The sequence below is a fragment of the Bison bison genome, unplaced genomic scaffold (assembly GCF_000754665.1).
Source record: "Bison bison bison isolate TAMUID 2011002044 unplaced genomic scaffold, Bison_UMD1.0 scf7180017864352, whole genome shotgun sequence".
NCBI lineage: Eukaryota > Metazoa > Chordata > Mammalia > Artiodactyla > Bovidae > Bison > Bison bison.
Window position 1 is genome coordinate 2346775 of NW_011494924.1, and position 11729 is coordinate 2358503.

General features: G+C 48.5%; 1 protein-coding gene across 1 annotated transcript in view; it reads right to left on the reverse strand.

Moving 5' to 3' along the window:
* LOC104999444 (fer-1-like protein 4) overlaps positions 1–11729 on the reverse strand; it is a 46682-nt gene that overhangs the window by 24014 nt on the left and 10939 nt on the right. The window contains 10 exon segments of the mRNA XM_010855016.1: positions 1656–1720; positions 1723–1810; positions 1897–2013; positions 2459–2632; positions 2758–2892; positions 3122–3246; positions 3395–3548; positions 4685–4837; positions 6645–6761; positions 6835–6922. Coding sequence (XP_010853318.1) covers positions 1656–1720; positions 1723–1810; positions 1897–2013; positions 2459–2632; positions 2758–2892; positions 3122–3246; positions 3395–3548; positions 4685–4837; positions 6645–6761; positions 6835–6922 — 1216 coding nt within the window.

The window sequence follows — 11729 nt, forward strand, 5'->3', positions numbered from 1 at the left end:
CAGCGCTTACTCCTTGGAAGGAAAGTTATGACCACGCTAGATAGCATATTAAAAAGCAGAGACATTACTTTGCCAACAAAGGTCCGTCTAGTCAAGGCTATGGTTTTTCCTGTGGTCATGTATGGATGTGAGAGTTGGACTTTGAAGAAGGCTGAGCGCCAAAGAATTGATGCTTTTGAAGTGTGGTGTTGGAGAAGACTCTTGCGAGTCCCTTGGACTGCAAGGAGATCCAACCAGTCCATTCTGAAGGAGATCAGCCCTGGGATTTCTTTGGAAGGAATGATGCTAAAGCTGAAACTCCAGTACTTTGGCCACCTCATGCGAAGAGTTGACTCATTGGAAAAGACTCTGATGCTGGGAGGGATTGGGGGCAGGAGGAGAAGGGGACGACAGAGGATGAGATGGCTGGATGGCATCACTGACTCGATGGACGTGAGTCTCAGTGAACTCCGGGAGTTGGTGATGGACAGGGAGGCCTGGCGTGCTGCGATTCATGGGGTCGCAAAGAGTCAGACACGACTGAGCGACTGATCTGATCTGATCTGGTGACCCAGTGGTTAAGAATCCACCTGCTAATGCAGGGAACAAGGGTTCCTTTCCATCCCTTATCTGGAAAGATTCTACATGCCGTGGGGCATCTGAGCCTGTGTGCGGCAACTGCTGAAGCCCACGTGCCCTAGAGCCCGTTCTCTACAGTGAGCAAAGTCAGGGCAATGAGAAGCCCAGTCACCACAACTAGAGAGCAGCCACTGCTTGCTGCAATGAGAGAAAAGCCTGCTCACAGCAACGAAGACCCAGTGCACCTGAAAATAAATACATAAATATTAAAGAGCCCTTATTTCATTGGCTCCTCATAACACACTTCTGTCCCTTTTTCAAACAAACAAGCAGACAAATTAAAGCTCAAATCAGACAAGTGATTTGACAAGCACTTAAGTGACACTGCCAGAATTTGACTCCAAGCCCACACTACAGTATGGTAATTATAAATTAAACAAAGAATGTATTTATCTTTCTAACTCCCTGGTGTCTCAGTTTCCTTCAGACTCACACATGACTTTTGGCTAATCCACTCAATCAATAGAGCCAATAGAGCATCACCAGTTCATGGATTAATCCAGGGATCGGCTAATCATTGCCTATAAACCAAGTCTAGCCTGTTGCCAGTTTTTATAAGCAAAGTTTTCTTGGAACAGTCATACTCATTCATTTCCTTGTTTCTTAAGACTGTGTATAAAAGCAGAGTTGAGTAATTGCAACTGAGACTGTATAGCCCACAAAGCCTAAAGTCTTCACTAACTTGCCGTTTATAGAGGAGCTTCCCTGGTGGCTCGGTGGTAAAGAATCCACCAGCAATGCAGGAGACACAGGAAATGTAGATTCAACCCCTGGGTTGGGAAGATCCCTTTGAGGAGGAAATGGCAAACCACTCCAGTATTCTTGCCCGAAAAATTCCATGGACAGAGGAGCCTGGCAGGCTACAGTCCGTGGGGTCACAAAAGAGTCAAACACAACTGAGCAATTGAGTACACACACCCTTATAGAAAGTCTGGTGACCCCTGGGTTAATCTAGTATAACCAGCCAGGAATTCACCATCTCACTGCCTATTCCATTTCCCAGCCCAGCACTTCTTGGCCCCAGCCCATGTCCTCACCACCGTCAGATGCTTGACGAGCTCGGTGAAATTGGGATTCTCACGGTAACTGGCCAGGACCTCACTCGCCGACCTGCCACCTCCAGCACAACCTGGGGCCGCTCCACCTCGAACAGATGCACGCGGCCAAGGCCCCTGAGACCCCAGAACAGTACCTGAAGTTGGGAAGGGGAAGATTCAGGGGCCTGTACCTCACTGAAGGACACCCAGACGGGGGGAAGGCAGGTAGTGAGTTCACTACCTCAACGCGGAATTCCCTGAGCACCGGGTGCACGTGGGGTGGCAAGGACAGGCATCCAGAGAAGGGCTCAGCCAGGAGGCTCAGGTCCTGGGGCTCCACATCGCTGGGCACTGAGGGCTGCAGGGAGGTGAGATCAGAGCTCAGAGAGGAATCGGGCAAGAGGAGGGCAAGTCTGGACTCAGGGTAAAGACATGGAGGACTGCTGGTGAGATAGAAATCCAGAGGAACCTGGCAAGGCTAGATTGGCAGGAGGGGGTTGTGTCAGGAACAGCCATGTACAGGGAGAGGATGGGTGTCTGAGCAAGGGGATCGACCCATAGCCTGGGTCCTCTGGGGTTGGAGGCCTGGCAAGGTGAACCGAGGGAAGGTCTACTTCGAGTATTCCCTGGAGTCTGGAGGTGCAGTGAGGTGGCCCCAGGACAGACCTGCAGCCCGCATTCTCTGGGGGTACAGAAGTTGGAGGAGTAACCCTGGGATGTGCCCACATTCCCAGAGCGAGAGGACCTGGAGGAATTGCAGGAGTGGTCCACGGGGTGTCCCAACTAGACCCCAGCACTCTGACCTCAAGCCCGCTACTGTAGTCCAGTTCAATGAGCTCAAAGGTGGCGATGAGCTCCCCCGCTGCCCAGGGCCCCTTCCTCAGGGGGAAGAACTGCAGTTCAGGATGTTGGTAAGGGTCCTCCATCAACTTCACCCTCGGGGCGGCCAGCGCCCTGCCCAGGAACACATCGGGGCCCTGCGGGGAGCAGAGCAGTGAAGACAAAAGTAGAAGAGGCTCAGGAACCCTGGGAGGGTGCATCGAGACGAGGAGAGGAGGATCCTTGGGGGTGGGAACCCAGGTGGGGCCCAGGTCACACTCACGAACTTATTGTGGTCAAAGACATTGACGATCACCAGCGGGGGCTCATCCTGCAGGTGCTCCCTCCTCCCGTCCATGATCAGTTGATCAAATACCAAGAGCTCATTCCACAGAGGGCTCAGCATCTGCTCCAGGACCTTGACGGCCGTGCAGGAAGGGAGGTAACAGCAGGTAGTATCAGGAGAACCCATCACCCCTAAGACCCCCTGGTTCTACACCACCCCCTAAATCAGGGCGATCTGATCCAACATCCCATCCTGAAAATAGAGGGCAGAAGAGAGACTGGGAGCCTTGGAAGAAACTCAGTTCCCACCCACCTTGTCTCCCAGTGCCCCTCCACCACCCACCTCCCAGCCCAGCCCTCACCTGCGTGGTCTGGCACTGCGTAGAGATGAGGACTCGAGCAAAGGGGTCCGAGAGCCCACTGTCATCTGCTGCCAGCACCCCTCGGGCCTGGTACAAGTGGGCCCGGAGCTGGAAGTAGCTGAAGTCTGGGGTGGAGGGAAAGAAGGGGCAGTGTGAGCTCAGGGACCACTGGAGTCCCTGACCTCAGACCCCTCCGAATCCCCAGCTAAGCATCTAGCCCCACACCTGAGGCAGATGGAGAGCCAGCCCGCCCACCTCACAGCCTGCACTCACCATCCCGGTACAGGCTGTGGGGCAGCCCAGCTGAGGGCTCAGGCAGCAGGTCCCCGGGGAGCTCTGCAGTGCAGGCCTTGGCTTGCTTGCCCAGCCCCAGCCACAGGAAGAGCTCCAGCTTGACACAGACCTCACCAGGGGCTGCCCCTGGTGCCTGTTGTGGGAGGAGCCATGTTAGGGCCCCACCTCTTACTACCCCTGCGAGACCAATCATCTTGCTCCTCCAAGGCAGGGCTCTGCTCTCTGTATCACCAGATCCCTAATCCAAACAGCACTCCCATGGAGGGGACATGGGTTCGATCCCTGGTCAGGAACCTAAGATCCTACTTGCCTGGCAGCATGGCCACAATAAAAACCAAACAAAAAAACAAACAGCACTCCCTGTACCTGACCCTCTTCATGCCCTCCACCTGAGACTCCATTATCCTTAACTTCCATTCCCTGTCCCCCCTGCGCCAACACTGCCCCACCTATGCCCCAAACCTCAGACCCCAAACCATGCTCTGAGTTCTGCACTCTGCTACCCCACACTCAGCCCTGTGTCCCCTCATTCCCAGCACATGAGATTCCCTGTCCCTTACCCAGAGGTCACAACTCACCACCAGGGACCCCTGCTGGTGTCTGTCCCAAGGACGCCTCATTTAGAAATACTCTACCCCATATCAGCTGGACTTATCAGCAACCAGTCCCATTTTCATAACCCAGCCCATCTGTCAGAGCCTAGTCTGGGCAAGTTCATGCTCAGAGCCAGGGCAAGTTCATGCTCAGAGATGACAAGATCTGCTGTTTATCTCACATCAAAGCTCACCTGGGTAAAGGCACAATTTCCTTTTGGCATTTTAGATAATTAAGAGTTTGGTATACTTTTTTAAGTTTTTTTGCCAATGGCACAACATGTGATATACTTTATTTTTAATAATAATAAATTTCTAATGGAAACATTTTAATTTGTTAAAAGTTTAAAAATCAAATAAAAATTTTAATTAGAATTTTTGACTAAAAAATTTTAATTAAAAAAATTTTAAAAATTAAATAAAGAGTTTTAAGGGAATTCCCTGGCCGTTCAGTGGTTAGGCCTCAGCACTTTCACTGCCAAGGACACAAGTTGGATCACCGGTCGGGGAACTAAGATCCCACAGGCAACATGGTGAAGCCAACAATTATAAATAAAAAAATAAAGAGTTTGGGACTCCTACTGTGCACCGTGTGGCTCCACCCCAACGCCTGTGCCACCCTAAGAGCCTCACCCCACTCCAATCCCCAGCACCCTCACCCCCCAGGACCCCTCACTGTGAGCAGCAGGCTCTGGATCTTCCCACAGTCCCGGCCCCGTTCCTCCTTCACCACAGAGAACAGCACATCCTGGGCAGGAATCCGGGCCCAGGCCACACGGCGCCGCCCACTGAGCATCCAGAGCAGCACATTCGGGAGGGGCGGCTGGGGCTGCAGGCAGAGAACTGGGTTACAGCAGCGAGCTTGGAGTTGAGACCACCTGCTCCCGCAGCTTCCACTGGACAGACGGGCCAGATGTCCATCTCCAGCCCTGACCTCTCCCCAGACTGCAGGTCCATCTGGCCACCTATGTCTTGGACATCTCTCCCCTGGATGCCCTGCCCCTACAGGCCTGACTTTTTTTTTCCTGGTCTCTCTATTTATTTTTTTAATTATGTTAAAATACACAAAACATGGGCTTCCCTGGTGGCTCAGGCAGAAAAGAATCTTCCTGCAGTGCAGGAGACCCAGGTTTAATCTCTGAGTTGGGCAGATCCCCTGGAGGAGGGAATGGCAACCCTCTCCAGTATTCCTGCCTGGAGAATTCCATGGACAGAGGAGCCTGGTGAGCTACAGTCATGGGGTTGCAAAGAGTCAGATACGACTGAGCAGCTAACACTGCCACACTTTCACTCACACATAATGTAAAATTTCCCATCTCAGCCACTGTTAAGTGTACAGCTAGGTAGGACATTCACATTGTCGTGAGACTATCACTGTTGCCCACCTCCAGAAGCTTCTTCAACTTTCTTCATCAGTAGGACCGACACTCTGTAGCCATTAAACACTAACTTCCCATTTTCCCCTCCCAGCCCTGACAATAACTATCTTACTATCTCTCTATGAATTTGACTATTCTAGGTACCTCATATCAGTGGAATCATATGTATTTGCCCTTTTCTGATTGGCTTTTTTTCATTTATCATAAAGTCTTCAAGGTTCACCATGTTGGAGCATGGGTTAGCTTGATTTCCTTAGTTTTCCCTCCTCCCAACCTGATTTCTCTGCAGTGATCCCCACCTCTCCTTCCACCACTCTGCTTTCCAGCTGTCCCTTTGCACATGTTCTTTATTCTTTCATACTTGCCAAACTCCAACATGCCCTTCAAGATCTGAGACCAAGGACTTCCCTGGTGGTCCAATATTTAAGCATCCTCCTGCCAATGCAAGAGATATTGGTTCGATCCCTAGGTTGGGAAGATCCCACATGCCAAGGAGTAACTAAACCCATGTGCCGTAACTTCTGAGCCCACACTTCATGCTCCATAACAAGAGAAGCCACCGCAATGAGAAACCCATGCACTGCAACTAGAGAAAGCTGATATGCAGCAACAAAGATCCAGCCCAGCCATAAATAAATACATAAATATGATTTTTTGAAAAAAACAAAACCTGAGACCAATATCCAGCTCCTCACTCATTGACCCTAAGGACATATTGGTTCTGGTGGTCAAAACTTTCTGTGCCTTTGGAATGACTGAGCTTCAGAGTGGAGCAGAAATGGCTTTGAAGTCTAACTCTGCCACTTAATCAGCCATGACATGGTGGATCCGTCACTTTCCTTCTCTAAGCCTTAGTGTCTGCGCTTGTCAAATGAGGTATGTCTTCCCAAAGTTGTTGAATTACATAGGATAACACATGCAGATACTTAGCAAAGGAAACTTTCTCAAAATGTGAACTTCCTTTACCCTTCCCATGTGTTGTGTTCAGAGCTTCGGGCCAGGGAAGTCATGCCAAGGAGTGTACTCTCAAATTTTCTTCCGAAGAGATCCTGACTGTTCCCTGCATCCCTGCTGGGTCCCAGAATGTACAGTACCCTTAGCTGCTCCAAATGGAACTTGGTCCTCTATTCAGAGCAACGGATCCTATGGCCGGGCATGGATCCACAGGACTAATATTAGGTCAGTCCTACCCAAAGGCCCTGGTAGGCTTAGGAGAAAGGGTATTCAGGGTGGAAAAATGGATGCATAAGGCATTACCTCCTGGGCCAGGAAGCGCAATTTCACCAGGAGCTTCTTGGCCAGTGCCACTTTCTCTGGCACGTTTCTCTGCCTCAGGCCCCGTAGGAGCCGCAATCCTTGCTTTGCCAACAGGTTCTGAAAAGTCAGGAAGAGAACATGAGTGGCGGGTCTCTGCTGGGTGCCCCTGATCCCCTTCCCCAGATCGTACCAGGCTATACACCAGCAGTTTCCCTCGGCATCGGTCCAGGGCGTTGGGCCGGGTCATCGTCCTGCGCTCAGCACCGTGGCAAAACTGTCTGCGTGAGCAGGGGCAGGCGTGGCAGGTGGGAACACCGTCCGTTAGGGGCCACCTTCCTCAGAGCAGGCCTCCCACACCAGCCTCCCTCACAGCTCCTCTCAGTCTTGTTCACAAACAGGCATCCTTGGGGCTTCCCTGGTGGTCCAGCGGTTAAGAATCCGCCTTGTAATTTTAGGGACGTGGGTTCCATCCCTGGTCTGGGAAGATCCCACCACGTGCCATGGAACAACTAAGCCCGTGCGCCACAACTACTACTGAAGCAGTGCTCTAGAGCCCACAAGCTGCAACCACTGAGGCCCCCAGAACCCATGCTCTGCAGCAAGAGAAGCCGCAACAGTGAGAAGCCTGCACGCCGCAACCAGAGCCAGGACGATCCACCACAGCCAAACAATAAAATAATCTTTAAAAAAGAAAAATAACAGCCCTGGGACAACCCAGAGGGATGGGTGGGGAGGGAGGTGGGAGGGGGGTTCAGGATGGGGGGATGCATGCACCCGAGGCTGATTCATGGGGATATATGGCAAAAACCACCACAAGATTGTAAAGTAATTATCCTCCAATTAAATTAATTTTTTAAAAAGTAAAAAATAACAGGCGTCCTTCCTCAGTTAAGGATGCCTTCTGTATTTGGACCATTTCCCAACTCATCAAGGCCAGCATCACTCTGGAGCCCTAGAATGTACTAGAAATTAACTATTTACTGCCCTGGCTACTCAGTGTAGCCCAGGCCCAACAGGACTGGTATGACTTAGTTAGAACACAGAATCTCAGCCCCACCCTGACCTTCTCTGTCAGAAATCTGCATGTTTATACTCGGAGGATTCAAGTGCATATTAAAGGCTCACGTGGGCTGTACTTGACAGTTCCAACATGGACTAAAGATAGTTCCGACAATGCATGCCCAAACCAAGGGCATGAGTTCCAATGACTACCCCGCCCTATCCGTCTAAAAGCAAACCCTGCTTCACTTCAAAACTTCCAAGTCTCCTTCACTGCTCTTTCTCTCGCTCACATTCCACATCAACCCATCAGCATATCACTTCCTGTTCAGTTGCTGTCGTGTCTGACTCTGAGATCTAATGAACATGTCATATCACTTAGCATATCACTTAGGCTCTATTTTCAAAATGCATTCAGAATCTGACCACTTTCCTCCTTTTCCAGGCCCACCCAGGTCTAAGCCACCATCACTTCTCACCAAGATTATTGCAATAGCCACCTAGCTGTTCTCACTTCTTCCACTCTTACCCTCTGGCCTACAGAATGTTCTCAATACAGCATCCAAAATGAGTTATTCAATGCTTTTCAGACCATTTCACTCCTCCCCAGAAGTTTCTCATCTCAGAGTTAAAAACAAAATACTTAAAATGGTCTTAATGGGGAGATTTCCCTGGTGGTCCAGTGACTGAGACTTGGTGCTTCCGATGCAGAGGCCCCGGGTTCAATCCCTGGTCAGGGAACTCGATCCCACCTGCTGCAGCTAGGAGTTCCCATGCCACAACTAAAGACCCCATAAGCCAAATGAGGACAGAAGATCCCACAGGCCTACTAAGACCTGGTGAAGCAAAATAAACACATAAAAATATTTTTTAAATGGCCTAAAAGGCCCTACATGCTCTATTTCTCTTTAGTTCCCTGTCTTCATCAAATATTACTCTCCCCTCAAGCTCAGCCCTACAGTCACACTGCCTTTTTGCTCCTCCTTGAATACCCCAAGCCTGTGACCTCACGGCCTCTTATCAGCTGCTCCCTATGCTCGAATGTTTGGCCCTAGACCTTTCCATAGCTCATTCTCCCCTTCTTTGTTAAGGCTTTGCTCAAATACCTCTTCACAGACCTTCCCTGGTCATCCCATCTCAACAACCCCTCCCACTTTCTCCATCTTCATCTCTGCTTTTTCTGTCTCTCTAAATAGAATGTTAGCTATGGCAGGGACTTCATTTTGATTACCACTGTATCCTCAGGGCCTGGCACCTAATAGATGCTCAAAAGACACTTGTTGGGTTAAGTAAAATGATTTTAATCCATGGAATTTGGGCCCCTTTTTGACCCCTCCTCAATGATTTCTTAACTTTTTATTGTGGAAATTTAAATATATATATATATATATAAAATAAGTGACTCCAAGGATTTTTCACCTAATACTGCTCCCAGAGCTTATCTTTTTAACTTATAATGCTCTTTACTCCAAGACTTCTATTGACAGACACAATTTGACTGACAAGGGTCAAAACTACACCTGCCTCTTGAGAAACCCGTATGCAGTTCAGGAAGCAAGAGTTAGAACTGGACATGGAACAACAGATTGGTTCCAAATAGGAAAAGGAGTACGTCAAGGCTGTATATTGTCACCCTACTTATTTAACTTATATGCAGAGTACATCATGAGAAATGCTGTGCTGGAGGAAGCACAAGCTGGAATCAAGATTGCCGGGAGAAATATTAATAACCTCAGATATGCAGATGACACCACCCTTATGGAAGTAAGTGAAGAAGAACTAAAGAGCCTCTTGATGAAAGTGAAAGAAGAGAGTGAAAAAGTTGGCTTAAAGCTCAACATTCAGAAAACTAAGATGATGGCATCTGGTCCCATCACTTCATGGCAAATAGATGGGAAAACAGTGGAAACACTGGCTGACTTTATTTTGGGGGGCTCCAAAATCACTGCAGATGGTGATTGCAGCCATGAAATTAAAAGTGCTTACTCTTTGGAAGGAAAGTTATGACCAACCTAGACAGCATATTAAAAAGCAGAGACATTATTTTGTCAACAAAGGTCCGTCTAGTCAAGGCTATGGTTTTTCCAGTGGTCATGTACGGATGTGAAAGTTGGACTATAAAGAAAGCTGAGCACTGAAGATTTGATGCTTTTGAACTGCGGTGTTGGAGAAGACTCTTGAGTCCCTTGGACAGGAAGGAGATCCAACCAGTCCATCCTAAAGGAGATCAGTCCTGGGTGTTCATTGGAAGGACTGATGTTGAAGCTGAAACTCCAATACTTTGGTCACCTGATTCAGAGAGCTGACTCATTTGAAAAGACCCCGATGCCGGGAAAGATTGAGGGCAGGAGAAGAAGGGGACGACAGAGGATGAGATGGTTGGATGTCATCACCGACTCAATGGACATGGCTTTGGGTGGACTCCGGGAGTTGGTGATGGACAGGGAGGCCTGGCGTGCTGCAGTTTATGGGGTCTCAAAGATTTGGACAAGACTGAGCGACTGAAATGAACTGAACTGAACTGTATAATTTTTAAAACTTCACTTATTAACATTGCTATTGATTAAAAATTGACAAGAGAAAAATATCTTCTTAATAAGATTTAGATCCACAAAATTGGATTCAGGAAAGTTAGATGTGATAGAAATAACAGCAGCATACACACACACAAAACCACACTGGATAAAGCTATAAAAAGTGAAATATTATATGAGTAAATCTTTCATTGAAATTTCCCTGCCAAAGAATAATTTTAGTAATAAGATAACTAGGACTTCCTTTGTGGCTCAGATGGTAAAGAATCCTCCTGCAGTGCAGGAGGAAATGGTAACCCTCTCCAGTATTCTTGCCTGGAGAATTCCATGGACAGAGGAGCCTGGCAGGCTACAGTTCCATGGAGTCACAAAGAATCAGACACGACTAAGCAATTAAAACTTTCAAAAAAATAAATCAGTGAAGTGAAAATGGAAATAGTTTCATTGCATCATATAAAAAAATCAAGCAAGTAATTAAACTGGATTAAATATGGTTGCTCTTTTGGAGACATAGAGAACATAGACAGAGAAGAGAGCCTTACAGTGAAGCCCAGGGACACAGTATATGAAATTTGTAACATTCAGAGGTCAAGAAGATAGGGAACCAGCAAAAGAGATGAGAAAGAATGGCCAGGGAAGCCCAAGGAAAACCAGGGACATGGAAATCAACAGGAGAGTCTTTCAAGAAGGAGGGTGGGGTCAACTGTGTTCACCTCAGTGTTTCACTGAACTGAAAGGTTGATTGAGATAAAGAAAGAAAAGTAACCACCAATAACCAAGTTTAGCTGAGTTCTCCTCTTCCTCCCTCCCTCTAAACGCTGGAGCTTGCCAGGTCCCTGGAATTTTCTTTTTCCCTTTTTTTGCTCTCTAGATGATCTTATCCAGTCCCATCTCTGTATTAACACCTCCCAATTTTACATTTTAAGCTTTGAACTCTCCCTAGAGCTCAGTTCAGTTCAGTCGCTCAGTCGTGTCTGACTCTTTGCGACCCCATGAATTGCGGAACGCCAGGCCTCCCTGTCCATCACCAACTCCCGGAGTTCACTCAAACTCATGTCCATTGAGTCGGTGATGCCATCCAGCCATCTCATCCTCTGTCGTCCCCTTCTCCTCCTGCCCCCAATCCCTCCCAGCATCAGAGTCTTTTCCAATGAGTCAACTCTTCCCATGAGGTGGCCAAAGTACTGGAGTTTCAGCTTCAGCATCATTCCTTCCAAAGAACACCCAGGGCTGATCTCCTTTAGAATGGACTGGTTGGATCTCCTTGCAGTCCAAGGGACTCTCAAGAGTCTTCTCCAACACCACACTTCAAAAGCATCAATTCTTTGGTGCTCAGCCTTCTTCACAGTCCAACTCTCACATCCATACATGACCACAGGAAAAACCATAGCCTTGACTAGATGGGCCTTTGTTGGCAAAGTGATGTCTCTGCTTTTGAATATGCTATCTAGGTTGGACATAACTTTCCTTCCAAGGAGTAAGTGCTTTTAATTTCATGACTGCAGTCACCATCTGCAGTGATTTTGGAGCCCCAAAAAACAATGTCTGTCAC